This window comes from Sminthopsis crassicaudata, chromosome 1 (genome assembly GCF_048593235.1).
Source record: "Sminthopsis crassicaudata isolate SCR6 chromosome 1, ASM4859323v1, whole genome shotgun sequence".
Classification (NCBI taxonomy): domain Eukaryota; kingdom Metazoa; phylum Chordata; class Mammalia; order Dasyuromorphia; family Dasyuridae; genus Sminthopsis; species Sminthopsis crassicaudata.
The window spans coordinates 41,171,006-41,187,887 of NC_133617.1; the positions used below are offsets into that span (position 1 = coordinate 41,171,006).

The 16,882-nt window shown below is 36.5% G+C and overlaps 1 protein-coding gene across 9 annotated transcripts in view; it reads right to left on the bottom strand.

The window, feature by feature from the left end:
• The window catches only part of RIMBP2 (RIMS binding protein 2), a 427,034-nt gene that overhangs the window by 45,167 nt on the left and 364,985 nt on the right, over positions 1-16,882 (bottom strand). For all 9 annotated transcript variants that reach the window (XM_074299584.1, XM_074299613.1, XM_074299602.1 and 6 more), the window contains one exon: positions 12,867-13,679. In XM_074299584.1, the coding sequence (XP_074155685.1) occupies positions 12,867-13,679 (813 nt within the window). The remainder of the gene's footprint in view (positions 1-12,866; positions 13,680-16,882) is intronic.

Below are 16,882 nucleotides of genomic sequence, written 5' to 3' on the forward strand. Positions count from 1 at the left end.
TCAAGTATCCATTGACTATCCCAGCTAGGTGACTACTAAGTGCTTGTTGAATTGAATTGAATTCTATAATGCAAACCCAGCATTAGGCATGCTGAATAGCTTAGATTTCTCTCTCCAATCGAAATGGAAATCAAAGTGGTGAAGACACATAGAAGGAATACAAAGTTTGCTATGTGAAAATTTTCGATGAAATAATATTTATTTAAAGCTCACTTTGTTCCAGGCAGTGTGTCAAGAGCTAAAGTAACAAAGAAAAAGTCAAAACAAAAGTCCTTGTCTTCAAGGAGCTTACACTTTAAGCATAAATAGGTGAATCCAAGAGACAGAGTAAATAATCTGAGAGAGGGAGAGGCATTGGCAGGATGGGGCTTTCAAGGAGCCTCCTATAGAAGGTGGAGCTTGAACTGAGGTTTGAAGGAAGCCAAATGATGAGAATAGATAATATTAGGCATTATGAATAAAAGCATGTCAATGAATGGACTTTTTGTTAACTGTTAACATACTGTTAATACATATACTTTAATATATTTAACATGTATTGGTCTACCTGCCATCTGGGGGAGAGGATGGGGGGAAGGAGGGGAAAAATTGGAACAAAAGGCTTGGCAATTGTCAATGCTGAAAACTTACCCATGTATATATCTCATCAATAAAAAGCTATAATAAAAAACCTACTGTTAATGTACATGTATCTTTAGCATTTTATAGTAGAACTAAGTAGAAAGGGATGGTTAATCCCATTTTAGAGACTGAGGTTGAACAAGGTTAGTGATTAGCTCAACTTTGTATAGCTAGTTGGGATTCCATATCTGGTTTTCTGATAGGGGTCTCCAGTCTACTATGTGAGATAAAATTCATCGGAGTAGCAACTCACACTAGTGGATCACTAATGATCACACTATTAGCTAATAGCTCTTTCTTTATCCCTGAAGGGAGAAGGACAAATATTATCAGTTAGCTTTTACAGGGAAGGAAATTGAGGTCCAGAGAGAAGTCATTTGCTCAAAGGCACACAGGCAGGAAGCATCAGAGGCAGGATTTTAACCAGGTGCTACAAATCCAAAGTCAGTGTCCTCTCTCCCATTCAATCCATTACCAAATCTTTATTTTTATCTCTACTGCATCTCTTATATAAGCCTTCTCTTTTATCTATTCACACAGTCTGATTCAGGACCTATCACCTCATGCCTGGACTTTTGCAATAGCCATTTGGTGGATCTTCCTACCTCAAACTTCTCTGCACTCCAATTTCTTTTCCACTGAGCCGCCAAAGTAATTTTTTCTAAATCACAGATCTGAACATTAGTCAATTATTTCCAGTGGTTTCCTCTATCCACCTTAGTCCTATATTGCCATCAGGAAGACTCATCATAAGTTCAAATTTAGCTTCAGAAACTTAATAGCTATGTGACCCTGAGATAATCAAATGTTTGCCTCAGTTTCCTCATCTGTAAAATAAGCTGGAGAAGGAAGTGACAAACCATTCCAGTATCTTTTGCCAGAAAACCCTAAATGAGGTTACAATGACATGCATGAAACAATTGAACCTTATAAGGAATGATAATAATAATAGCTAGATTCTATTAAATATATATATATATAATAGAATATTAAAATATTCTATTAAAATAGCATTTTAAGGTTTGTGAAACACTGTTCATGTTTTATCTCATTTGATCCTCAAAAGACAAATTCCTCCACTTGGTTATTATTTGTCATGATCTTGAACCCCTTGACCATCTAGATTTGTTCTCTTCTGGATGCCCTCTAAGTTATCAATGTCCTTCATGAAATGTGGGGCTCAGAACTTAATATACTACACCACAGATGTGTTAAGAATATAGTTAAGGGCAATGGGACCTTCCTTAGCTCTGAACACTATTTTCTCTTCCCTTAGTCTATCATCACATTTTTACCTATGTACATGTATCCACTTCACTACCACCAGGTAGGGCTATGACATTTCGAAAATCTTTGCATCTCTAGCACTGAGCACAGAGCCTGCTATATCACAGATGCTTAACAAATGTTTGTTGAATCATATTCATTATAAGTCCAATATGAAGATAGTCCAATTCTATTTCTTTACTAGATGGGGAAACTGAAGTCCATTGGGATTAAGTGAATTTTTTAAGGTTTCATAAAAGTGATGAATAACTGAACTAAGATTTGGGTGAATTTGCCTATTTCCTGGCTATTTTGTCTATTCTGGATCTCACAGCATGTTATGTGGCTTTCAAGGTAACACCTAGGAAAGGATAATTCAGTAATCAATAATGTTCAAAGCAAAAAAAAAAAAAAAAAAAAAAAGCATTTATGTTTGACTCTGCATGATTCCAAATGGGAGGTGTCCAAGGTCAGATTTGAACTCCTGAAAATGAGTTTTCCTGATTCTGAGCCCAATGCATTATACCATGTAATTCTAAGTTCATAATCATTCCACAACCTAGCTAATAATAATAATAATAACAGTAATACTGTAATTGCAATAAACCCTCATAATAACCCTGGAGTCTAGATGCTATTGTTTTCCCCATTTTACAGATGAAGAAAATGAAGAAGGGATCAAACCAGTATCAGAGGAGTTCAACATTTTAGCCACTTGGCCAATTAATCAGTCTACCAAATAAGACATAGAATCTTAAAAATAAAGCCACAATTTGCTTATTTAGAAGCTCTTGCCAATCCTGTTTACTTAAACAACAATAATAATTAATAATAGATAATATTTATATAGTAGTTACTATGTATTACATACTTTACAATTATTATCCCATTTGGTTCTCATAAGAACTTTAGGAAATGAGTGGTATCATTATCCCCATTTTACAGGTGAGGAAATTGCAGTTAAGTGACTTTCTGGGGTCACATGGTGAGTAAATTTCTGATACTCATTTTGAATTCAGGTCTTCCTAATTTCAGTCTCAGTGCTGTATCCATTAAGCCATCTAGCAAAAGGAACTATTATATTTCAAAATAAGGCAATACTCTATACTCTTTTCTTTCCCCCATATCTGAGTCAAATAACTTTTACCAAGAAAAACAAGGAGGACACTCACTCAAAGGATAGTGTGGAATAGGAGAAAGCTTCTTAGACTTTTACCCTGGAGATCTGGGTACAAATTCTAGCTCAGATATTCCCTAGCTGCAAGTCAATGGGCAAGTTCCCCAAACCTTTATAAGCCTCATTTTTCTCCTATGAAAGAAGCAAAATGATAACATAACTGAATCCAGTGCAAAACATTAATTAAGCAATATGATATGATGGAGGGAGAGTTAGATTTGGAATCAAAAGATCTGGATTTTGAGACTTATTTTTTTAGGATTTTTGAGCAAGTAACTATGCCTTTCTGTGACCCAGTTTCCTCATCTGAAAAATGAGGGGGCTCAAACTGAAGATCTCTGAGCTCCTTTCCAGCCCAATCAACAATCTTAAGCATCTTTTATTAGCCCAACCAGCACTGTACAAAGCACTGGAAAGCCATTCAATTTGTTAACAAGCACTTATTAAGCACCTACTATGTGCTAAACACTAGGTTTAAGCCCTTTGGAGTATAAACAAAAGCAAATAGTAGTTGTCTGTCTTCAAGAAACCCATAGTCCCACTGGGCTAATATCCCAAAGACATCTTAAAGAAGGGAAAGGGATCTGTATGTGCAAAAATGTTTGTGGCAGCCCTTTTTGTAGTGTCCAGAAACTGGAAACTGAGTGGATGCCCATCAATTGGAAAATGGCTGAATAAATTGTGGTATATGAATATTATGGATTATTATTGTTCTGTAAGAAATGACCATCAGAATGATTTCAGAAAGGCCAGGAGAAACCTATATGAACTGATGCTGAGTGAAATGAGCAGGACCAGGAGATCATTATATACTTTAACAACAATACTATATGATGATCAATTCTGATGGATGTGGCTCTCTTCAACAAGGAGATGAACCAAATCAGTTCTATTTGTTCAATAATGAAGAGAACCAGCTAAACCCAGAGAAAGAATTTTGGGAAATGAATTCGAACCACTACATAGCATTTCTAATCCTTCTGTTTTTATTCGCTTGCATATTTGATTTCCTTCACAGGTTAATTTTACATTATTTCAAAGTCCGATTCTTCTTGTGCAGCAAAATAACTGTATGGACAAGTATGCATATATTGTATTTAACATATACTTTAACATATTTAACATGTATTGGTCAATCTGCCATCTGGGGGAAGGGGTGGAAAAGTTGGAACAAAAGGTTTTGCAATTGTCAATGCTGAAAAATCACCTATGCATATATCTTGTAAATAAAAAGCTAAAATAAAAAAAGAAACCCACAGTCCCAAGGGGAAATAAAATACAAATAGAATACATATGTATGTTTACATATATACATATGTCTATATCTTTGGAGGTAGTCTCAGAAAGAAGGCACTAATATTAAGAGGGATTGGGAAAGGTTTATTACAGAAAGTATATATACCTTCTACATATCTGTTTATACAGAAGATATAGAAGATTTTTGCTGAGGCTTGAAGAAAGGAAGAAATGAAAAGGGAAAGTATTTTAAGCATAGGGGACAGTTACATTACTATATATGTGTGTGTATGTGTATGTGTGTGTGTATGTGTGTGTATGTGTGTGTGTATTTAAAATGGTAGATTATTAAAAGGACCAGAAATACTGAACACTGATTCAAGTTAGTAATACCAAAAGCGATAGATGTATCATGGAAGAAGCAGTTGATTTGGACTTTGGATCGGTTCAACTATTAACTCTGCCACCCACAACCTGTGAGAATTTGGGCAAGTCAACTTTTCTGGGACTTAGCTCTTCCCTCTGTAAAATGAGGGCATTAAAAGATCCCTTACAATTTTAAATCTATGAACCTATGGAAAAAAGACAAAAATGAAATTAGTTTCTGCTTTCAAGGAATGTACATTCTGCTGGAGAGACAATGCTGTCCAGTACGGCTAGTGCCTTAAATCCAAGCATCATGGACTTTGTGGTGTAAAGGACCTCAGAAGCCATTTAATCCAACCCTCTCCTTTTATAGGCAGACTTATCCCCATCTGAAAGAAGGAAAGCATCTTTTCTAGCATTATCAGTGGCAAAATGGGTCAAGGCTGTCTCATTGGTCTGACAGCTGCTGAATGGTTATTTTTCAGGAAGTGCTTCACTACTCTTGCTACTGGTGAAAAGAAAGAAATCTCATCCTTGAATGACAAGTTCAAATTACACATTCATTTTATGGAGGCTGAATTGAAGACAACTCATTTAGTAATGCTTCATTAGCATGGATGATAAGGTATTGCCAACCTGGAATGGTAACAATCACTCTGCAAAGTGTCCTTTGCAGAAAAAAGATTTAGGAAGATGATAACTCTATCTCGCAGAAAAAAAAAAGAAAAGAAAAAAAAAAGAAAAAAGGAAAAGAAAAGAAAAGATAAAGGAGAAAGAAGGATCACTAGCAGCTAGGTAGTGGTGGATAGAATGTCAAACCTGGAGTCAGGAATAACTGAGTTCAAATTCAGTCTCAGACTTGTGACAGTGGACAAATCAATTTGGCTATCTGCCTCAGTTTCCTCATCTGTAAAATGAGCTGGCAAACCACTCTAGTTATCTTTGCCAAGAAAACTCCAAATGGGATCATGAATAGACACAACTTATTGATTAAATAACATGAAAGGATCACTGGGGAGAGAAATGGAATAAACCTCTAATTCTTCAAGGACAAATTTCCATGCCCTGTCCCAGGTGCTGAGAGTACAAAGGCAAAGATGAAAAAATAACTCCTGTCATCAAGGAGCTTATATACAACTTCTTTCTCAAGTCTCCAAAATGCGCTTTTTCTCTTCCTCTGAACAGAAGACCTCAGCTTTCACTTTATTCAGAAAAAATGGAGCTATCCCTCATGAATGTCCTAGCCTGTCCCTCAAAATCTCTCTCCATCAGCATTCATTCTTCCTCCCAGAGTCTTGCCATTGATGGTTCTTATTGTCAGTTGACTCTAATTACTTCTTTTTACAGATTTTCAAATAGGGATATTAAATGATTTACTCTAGATTTTGCAAGTGTCCTGTAGCACAGCAGAGACTCAAAGTAGATTTCTCTGACAATCCAGAGCTCTGTCCCTAAGCAAGTTGATCAACCCAAAGTCAACTGCTCTACATCAAAAACCTCACACATACTAACTCTGAAGTTAGAAGGGATATTAGAGGCTATTTAGTGTGATCCCCTCTTTTTTTTACAACTGAGGAAACTGAGGCCCAGGGAAGGCAGGTAACCTATTTGTATCTTTTATCCTTTCTTATTTGCTTCTTCAATCATTATTACCCTTTTTGCTTTTCCTCTTCAATGTCTCCTTAACTGTTTGGCTCTTTTCACTGCTACCTACAAATACATATAGCTCTCTTCAATATTTCCTTTAACTCTCCTCTCACTCACAGGTAGGAAATTTAATAAATAAAACTCTGGACCTGGAGTTAAGAAGATATGGTCTCAGGCACTTACTAATTCAACTCAGTTTCCTCATCTATAAAATAGGAAAATAATAGCATCTCCCCTCTCTCCATTTATATTCTCTCTCAGTCATCTCAAGAACTTCAAGAGTTTAATTATCATCTCTATGCTAATGACTCTCAAATCTGTATTTTAGTATTCATCCCTCTTCAAAGCTCCGGCTAAAGACCTAGATTTAGAGTCAGAAAATCGGATTCTGTCTCCATCACTTACTGTCTGTGTGATCCCTAGTCAAGACTTTTCTCAACCTCAGTTTCTCCTCAACAGCAAAAAAGAGATAAAAATAGCACCTCAGAAAAGCTGTGAGGATCAAATGAAAATCCATCATCATTATAGCTAGCATTTATATCACATGAGATAACACATGTAAAGAACTTTTCAAACCTTAAAGTGCCATGTTTTATGACTAATATTTACTATTATGGTGGTCATCTCCACCCAGAAACTTAATAAGCATCTCAAACTTAATATGTCTAAAACCACACTTACTATCAACCCTGTTGTGAGGAAAATTTAACAAAAAGGTAAATTGAGTTTATGCAAGATAATATTTATTAATAGTTATATATCTATATGTCAATAAATAGGTCAATGGCAAGGACCCCAAGAAAAAACTCTTTTATGGGTTCTGAGGAGTACAGAATAAATAATAGGAACAAGGTAAGTGACATCATGGGATTGAAGACAATATGATTGGAGCTAACGATGACTTTTCCACTCTTTTTCTTTTGAAAGTAAGAAATGTTCGATGGTTGAATGCAGCTGCAAGGTTTAGAGATAAAGAGCAGATCTTTGGGATACAAACTAGACATCCTTGAAAGATAGCTTGGTGGTGCAAAAATATTAGATCTGAGTCCCTTATGTTCACAGCCCTTCCCCCAGAGTCAGCTAAATTCCTTGAGGCAGGAATAGATCAGTGATTAGCAAGAAAGCTGAATTTTTAAACTTAACCCATTATGGACCAGCTGAACTAAGTTAAGAGACAAAGAACCATGACTTAAGCAGTTATAGGGCAAAAGAATTAATTATAAATGGTATTAATAAAAAATAATACAGGATCAACTTAATCTTCTCACCCCCCAACATTGCCCTCCTCCAAATTTGCCTAGTTATTTTAAAGGAAATCTCCATCCTCCTTTACATAGATTCTAAAGCTCTTTCCTTGCTCTTATACACTGGACAACTCACAAATCAATTGCCCAAATTTGTTAATTCTACTTCTATAATATCTTTTATATCTGTTCCTTTCTATCCACTCCCATGGTGACCTCTTTTTCAGCCCTTATCTAAATCTCTCACCTAGAATACGATAATAGCTTCCTACTGTTCTCCCTGCCTTAAGTTTCTTCCCTGCCTAATCCATGTTCTGCACAGCTGCCAAAATAATCCTCCTAAAACACATGCCTGACCATGCCAGTCCCTGGTTAAAGAATCTTGGATTTTCTACTCACCACTTCCTAAGCTCTCCTCTTATCTCTCTGCTCCTGTTCATAGTGGCACTGTTTTTTTATTTCCCAAGGTCTACCACTTAGCATCATCCAATAATAGGGAGTATTTAATTTTAGTGCTTTAAGGTTTGCAAAATGCTTTACAAACAATACCTCATTTTTTAAAAAGGGAAAATGATCTATTTGCATAAAAACATTTACAACAGTGTGTGTACATGTGTGTGTGTGTGTGTGTGTGTGTGTGTGTGTGTGTGTGTGTTGGCTAAGAATTGGAAATCAAGGATATATCCATAAATTAAGAAATGTCTGAACAGGTTGTGATACATGATTGTGATGGAATATTATTGTGCTATCAGAAATGACAAACATGATGATTGCAGAAAAACCTTACAGGATTTACAGGAACTGACGCAAAGTGAAGTGAGCAGAACCAGAGAACATTGCACCCAGTAACAATATTGTACAATGGAGAATTATAGCTATTCTCAGCAATAAAATTATCTAAGACAATCCCAAAGAGCTAATGATGAAGCATGTTCTCCTCTTCCAGAGGAAGAACTGATATTAGCTGAATTCAAACTGAAGCTCATTTTTTTTCTTTCTTATTTTTCTTGTTTTTTCTTCTTTCCTTGTTTATTTCCTCCCTCCCTCCATCTCTCCCTTTCCTTCCCTTTGCTTCCCTCCCTCCTTTCCTCTCTTCCTGTTTTCTTTCCTTCCTTCCTTCCTTCCTTCCTCCCTTCCTTCCTTCCTTCCTTCCTTCCTTCCTTCCTTCCTTCCTTCCTTCCTTCCTTCCTTCCTTCCTTCCTTCCTTCCTTCTTTCCTTCCTTCTTTCCTTCCTTCTTTCCTTCTCTCTATCTCAACCAAATGTGATGATAATGACCCCAATCTCAATAGTGATCATAACCCAACATTGCCCAATGTGAGCTGGGGTTGTGCAGCCTGGTCTTCCTTTATTTCCAAAGTTCACAGTACTGATGCCAGACTTAAAGTAGATTGGATCTAATTCTATTCCAGCTCAGATCAGCAGATTGTACCTATCCCCCTTCAAATCCATCCTTCACTCCTCTTGTTTGAGCCATCACTTAATGCACCACATGGAGCATATGTATTCTCTAATCAGAAATTTTTAGAGGCTCCCCATTGTTTACAAAATAATATAACTTCCAACCCTTGTGTTCAAGGCTCCTTGTAATCCAGTTCCAAATCACTGGAATTGTCCAGTCATAACTTGTATTGTGTTCCTTCACTTAATCAATATTTTGGCCAAATCAAATCACTCTTCATCCCTCATTCTACCCCTCCTCCTTCCCTTCTTGACTCACATCATCATAGACAGTTAGATGGCTTAATGGTAGAATAAGGAATACATGAATTTAAGTCCTACCTTGGACACTTATGAACTTGTGCAACACTGAAGAATTCAGCTAACCTATCAGACTCAGTTTCCTTATTTGTAAAATGAAAATGCCCAAAGTCATAAGGTAGCAAACATCCTTATATACATGCAGTCTCCAGAATTAGAATGTAACCTTCCTAAGAACAACGAAGGATTGATTTTGGTTTTTTCTCTGTATTCCCAGAACTTAGTGTTTATTAGTACTATTACAAACATAGTACAGGACTTAATACATATTAAGCATCTAATATTTGTGGATTGATCGATGAAAGATATAAATGCCTTTGGTAGACTCTAAATGTTAACAGAACCTGAGGCAAATTCCCAGCATGTCCAGAGAATGCCTCATGATAAAATTTATGAAAAATTTATAGAAAATGGGCAGGTTGTCAAGGGGTTTTGATCTCTACCTTTGAAGGGAAATTTTATATCAAAGAGAATATGCATCCATTGGAGTACTTGAGTATATGCAAAGATAAAAATTAAATAAAACTTCAAGGAGTTTACATTCTATCTGAATGTTTTATTGATTGAAATCGTCAATGACTTGTAGCAAGAAAGGCATTGTACTACAAAAAAAAATACAGATGCAGACACTCTTAGAGTTTATTTATTAAGTACTGATTTTAACAGGTAGTGCAGGAGATAGAATGCTACATCTAAAACCAATCCATCCTCAGACTCTATCTGTGAAGCCCTAGACAAACTGCTTCACCCTGTCTGCCTCAGTTTCCTCATCTCTAAAATGAGCTGGAAAAGGAAATGGCAAACCACTCCAGCATCTTTGCTAAGGAAATTCCAAATGGGGTCATGAAGAGTCAAGCATGAGAGAAAGATACCGAACAACAGCAGCCATTGATTTTAGAATTAGGTGTTAAGTGGGAGTCACGAGCAGTGTGGGAATGAGAAACCAGATATGAAATGTTTGGTAAAAGGAATAAGAGAGATGATATACAAAAGCCATTTTTAAAAAATTCTCTGTCTCCCATTCTTGCCCCCCACTCTCGATCCCTTCTTGTTGGACTTTTATTCTGTCAAGTACCCCTAGAATGAACTTAAAAGAGAAAAAAATACTTAACGTAAGTAAATTATTTCACTTCTTCTTATCCCCAGCAAGGTTTCAGAGTATAATTCCTCCTCCCTCCCCAACTTTCTATCACCATTACATATTTTACAGCAAAGGTTCTTAACCTTTTTATTGCATGGATCCCTGTGGCAGACTTACAAAACCTCAGGATAATCACCTTCATTCATAATTGATATGAATGCTAAATTTCAGTTAGAGGTTATTGAAAATAAAGTAATTTTTTCCATCCTGGTTCACTGACCCTTTGAAATCTGTCTACACAAGGTTTAGAACCTCTTTTTCATCAAGTTCAGGAATTTTAGAGCTGGATCAAAGCCAGTGCCTTCTTTGACCAGGTAAGGAAACTGAGGTGCAGAAAGGTTAATATAAGGTCATGCAGCAAATGAAACACAGAATTGGGATCCAAACTCAGGACTTCTGGAGCTGAGTTTTTCCCATTCTCCTATGGAGACAAAATATATGTGGCTATGTGTAGGACAGGGGGTGGAGGAATGGCAAATCATTTTTCTAACTCTGACCTGTGATTCCTGAGGAAAAAGCTTCCCTAATGCACATGAAGTAGAACCAATTCTAGCTTCAATTCAGCTTGGCTGCCTTCCCCTAATGCATGTAAAATAGAACCAAATCGACCCTCTATTCAGCGTGGCTATTTTCCCTCTAAAGTGGTGACCCCATACTGTTTTCCTTGACCTGTATCTCTCTGCAAAAGGATGCAGGCAGGCTGAGTTACTAATGAGCTTGCTCACAGAGCTGCCTATACTTCCAATGGATTTAAATGTGATGATGATGATGATGATGATGATAATGATGATGATGATGATGATAATGGAGGGACTGGGTACCTTTTCTTTGCTAATTATCTTGCACAAGAGAACAAAATACATGCTCTGCTGTCTTGTTTTTCTAGGATCTAAGGGACCCCTTTGCTTTATTTTTCACAATCCTTTGCAAATACCATAGACTCTTTCATGACCAATATATCCCTATAAGGTCTCTCCTATAAGTAGTAAGAGAATATTGCACGTCCCAGAGGCTCTAGTCATTTTTACAGTCAAAGATCTTAAACTCATCATGGTTGTTGATGGGTATTGAGAAGAGCATTTTGTTTTGAATGGGTTGACCCAAGTTCTAAGCTCAGCTCTACTTTTTACTAAGTCATTTCACTTCTCTTGATCCCAGTTTTCTCATGTGGAAAAAGAGGAGATTAGATTAAATAGCCTAAAATCCTTCTAGTTCTAAATTCTTTGGGGACTTTGGGGGGACTTTCTAAAGCAATGAAATCAAGGGGGTGGGGCAGGTGCTCTGCTTCCAGATTTAGGATCCTTTTTACTATGTAAATGGGAGAGATGAACTCTGTATTTTATTCCTTAGAATACGTGAGAAATGAATTGTATGAATACAAGGGGCAAGTTGGGTAACAAGGATAGACAGTCATAAGCTTGAAAGTTAAAGGTTTAATGATGATGTGAACACTTCTGGGAGGGAAGTGAAGGGAAAGAGGAAGAGAGAAGAAGGAAGGAAGAAAGGAGAGAGACAGAGAGATAGAGAGGCAGAGACAGAGAGAAAGGAAGGGAAGAGGAAAGGAAAGAGGAAGAGGAGACAGACAGAGAGAGAAAGAGAGAGAAGAAAAAGAAGGAGGAAGAGGAAGAGGAAGAGAGAAAGAGAGAGAAGAAAAAGGAGAAGAAGAAGAAGATATAATAAGGAAGTAGTCTCATGTCTCCTATTCAGAAAAGAATCTCAATCTTGGTATCCCATTGTTCCCACCAGGGAAGATAATAAATGAGATGATGATTTAGTTACATAATAATTATGGATTATATATCCTAGCTATATTTTAAGATATTGAGATCTTTGCTTTGTTCAAGATGCTGATAATAGTTACCTAAAATTATGTACTGGAACAGAAAGCTACATTGAGGGACGCAAAGTATTATTCCAGTTTGGATATTTTTCTATATAAATTAGAAATTTCCATATTAATAAAATTATTAATAATTTCTGTATTAATAAAATTCATGAAAGAAAATATACTATACTGTAAATTGAAATTAACAAAATATTAATAAAATAATTTCTATAAAATAAAATTGTTTCTGGTGGATGAACTTACAGCATTAGTGTGAATGTTTTTTATTCATTAATTACTATCTGTATTGTTGTTTGTCCTTCATGCTTCAAGACAACTATGACATGGGGGGATGCCATGATACACAAGTGGATTTAAGTGAGGGAGGGCTGGGCAAAGTCACCAGCCTCACTTTTTCTCCAGTTTTTGGAGCCAGTGGCCAGATAGAGATCAGGATTACTGGCCCTGGATGCAGTGGGAAATTGTTCTCCATGCATCCCCAGGGCCTAGTGAGGTGCCTTCTATCTAGCAGCCTTTTAATACAGTCTCATTGAATTAAATATAAGGGAGGTAATAGGACCAACCTGCTGGCAGAGTAGAAAACTCCACAAAGGCCTCCTTCTTTTCTCTCTGCTCCAGAGGAAGCTGCCACGGCATCTGGTGGGGTTTCGCCAAAACCTTCACTTTGTAAGCCATGTTGGGCTTCAGGTTAAAAAACTGATACTTATACCTTGCGGCCTTGACGATGTCAAACTCCTCCTCATTGAGAAAGATAACGTGGCTGTAATTGCTGTTGGTCGGGAGCCAGGAGAGCTCAGCTGAGATCTGAGTGATGTGGTCTACCCGTAAGTGGGAAGGGGCTACAATGACATCCTTGCCCACCAGCAAGGTGCACTGGAGCTCATCCGAGCTCCCCCGGCTCGTGATGCTCTGCACGGAGATCCGGTACGTGCAGGCTGCAATGTTCAGCTTTTCTATCAGGGCTTTAGTTCTGCTCCCCAGGGTGAGATTCATGCGGGTCTCGTTGTCAACAAGGACATTGTAGCTGATCACTGTCCCCCATCCTGGCGGCACGGCCGGGGGGTCCCAGCCCACAATAACACTTTTGGCTAGTTGTTTAATAAGGGTGATTCGTCTAGGGTAAGGCACAATGTCTTCTCCGATCTCGTCGATGTTCACGTCCAGCGTCCCGGCCCCATTGTTGAGGATGCTGGAGTCTCCCTGGGTGGGCGAATTCAGATCGAGGATGCTTTCTCCTTCCAAGCCCATACCAGAATGGTTGATAAAATTCTGATCTTGTTCACTCCCCAGCGTGTTGGACAAACGGGATTCGTTATCCTGGACAAAATCCACAAAGTTGGAAGGGACCAGCCCTCTCTGTCCATCTAATAATTCTCCTGTTGAGGACAAAAAAGACCATTACCATGCAACAAACATAACTGGAGTTCTACCTTACCTTGATGCAGTTTGTTTTGATTCATCAGCCAGAAACACATGTCAGGAAGGCTGAGAACCAGGACAACATTATTTCTGAAAATGGCCCCAAAGGATATACAAACCCTGAGTTCTTGGGAAGAGCACTGCTGTTTGAATAGACTTTGCAGCCTTCGCACTTTCTCCCACCTAGTCTGCCATCCAGTGGTACCGAACCCCCTCTCCTGACTCTGTCCAGAGATTTTCTCCCTCCTTATTTCTGCCTTTTGCCTTCCTTCAAAACTCTGTACAAAAAACCTTTCAGGGGAAGGCTTTTTGTAGAAGTTGGAGTTTTATATGTAATATAAACATTACACACACTCTCTTTATAGATATATGTGGTATGTGTTATATACAGATATATATATCTGCATATATATCTATATATATACATATGTGCATATGCTGTCTACCTCCTTGTGTTGATTACTTCTAATTTATCATAAACGCTATATATTGCATATATTGTATATGTGTGAATATCCTTTGTTGATTATTTCCAATTTATCTCATATATATAGTATATATGTATTATATATGCATCTACTGTATACACATATATATCCCTTTGTTCATTACACTGTACTTATACTTTATATGTAATACTAATATATGTATATATATATATATACTGTATATATATTTCTGTTGATAACTTTCAATTTATAATATGTATTATATACAATATACTGTGTATATATTGTTGATCATTTCCAACTTATTTTATATATATATGTATATTGCACATATACTTCATATATATATTATATATGCATTTTATATATACTGTTTATATCCTTCTGTTGATTATTTCCAAGTTATCATATACACATATATGTACTATATATACTACGTATATATTGTTGATTATAATTTATTATATATGCTGTTTACAGATATATATATATATATACTTCATGTATATTATATATGTATATACTATATATCCCTTTATTGAGTATTTCCAATTTATTATATATACAGTATATATACTTTGTGTATATATATATGTTCTTAGACACACATATATTTATATTCACATATGTAATACACATTTATATATCCCTCTATTGATTATATCCAATTCATCTTATGTACTAAATATACTTTAAATATAAATAGTATATACTGTTTATATATTTATTTAATAATAATTTATTTAATAAATTGGATGTGTGTAAGTAGATAGGTAAGATTTATACACAATGATATGTCCCTCTGTTGATTATATTCAATTTATGATACGTACTAAATATACTATGAATAAAAACAGTATATACCGCTTATGTATTTATATGATAAATTGGATATATGTGTGTAAGTAGATAGATTTATACCCATTTATATATATATATATATCCCTCTGTTTATATCCAATTCATCATACATACTAAAAATACTATAAATATAAACAGTATATACTGTTTATATATTTATATGATAAATTGGATATATGTGTGTGAAGGTAGATAGATAATAGACAGACAGATGGATGGGTATATCCAGATATATTGTTTGTATATATTTATTTGGATGTTTTATCTCCTCATTAGATTTTGGGCTTCATGAGAGCTGACTTTTTATTTATTGGTTTTCCTTTGTTAAGTATCCCCAGCAATTAGAATAGTATCCGATAAATAATAATAAATGTTTGTTGACTTATTTACTTGACAGGAGGGCTGTAACTAATACCATGGCCGAGAACATTGAAATTTAGAAGTCTCAAGTGACATTTATACTCCATCATCTTTATGTTCTTCACTGACCATTCATGTGATCCAGGGCACATTATTTGACTTTCTAGTTCCCTTATATGTCAAAAGAGAGAGCTATACTAGATGGTCTCTTTTTCTAGGTATGTGATCCTATGACCCTAACTCACCCAGCAACCTCAGTTTCATGTGTAAAAGGAGCAAGCTGAACTAAATGGCCTTTGAGGTCCCTTCCAGGTAAATTGATGATCCACCTAGAAACAAAACCAAGATCAGTGACTACTTAGCAAGAAGGTTGTATCCCTTCTCTTTCAAAGGAATTTTTCTTTTAAAGTTGATTGGAGGCTATGTTCATTCTGTTTGCTCCAGGGACATTCTGGGGAAGTTCATGCTGGGTGCCTAAAGTGTTTGTTATAGCTTTGTTGAGCAGTAATGTAAAATGCTATTAAAAGCTGAAACACACACTGATTTTTTCTCATGGTAAAAACAAGCATACAAATGCTGCCTTTTAATCCTCTTAATCGATACATCAGTTCTTCATGGATCTCTGCTTTCATCGGTGCAGGTTTTTTCCCACTGATGAAGATCACAGACCCTCTCTGACTTTGTAAATGGTATTTGGGAGTTTCTAAAGGATGAAAAAAAAATCCTTCACCTTTCAATCAATCCAACAACGAGCCTCTCAGCCCTTAGCTGGCGGTGGTCCTTGGATGGCAGTACAATGGAAAGAGTGTGGGCTCTAGAGCTTGAGCAGAATTCAAGTCTTATCTTTGATACTGTCACTAACCGAAACACCTCAGTTTTCCTGATCTGTAAAAATGGGGGTTAATAACATTACCTACTTCACAGGATTATTGTATATATATAAAGTGCTCTGCATATCTTAAAGGACTATGAATATGTTATATATTATTATAAATATATGGCACAGGGAACCCTCAAGTGAGAAAACTCTTTCTCTTCCACTTAGAGTCTCACAAAAGTTTTGTTATTCAATCATGTCTAATCTTTGTGATTCCATTTTGAAATTCTCTTGGCAGAAATACAGGAGTGGTTTGTCCTTTCCTTCTCCAGCTCATTTTACAGATGGGGAAACTGAGGCAAACAATGACTTGTCCAGGTCACACAGCTATTTAATACCTGAGGCTGTATTTGAACTCACAAAATTAGGTCTTTCTGACTCCAGACCCAGTGCTCTATTTTTTGAGCCACCTAGCTGCCCTTTGAGGGGAAGATGTTAAACTATGACCCCTGAGGTCTTGGGTGTATAATCCTGTCTGTCTCTAGACCTATTCTTAAAAACAACTACTGGAATTGGTACTTTGCTAGTATAGCCTGCGGGTCACCTCTGTCATGATGTGAGATCAGTTTAGGACTTTATTAATTAATATCCAACAAAAATAATCTGGTGGGAA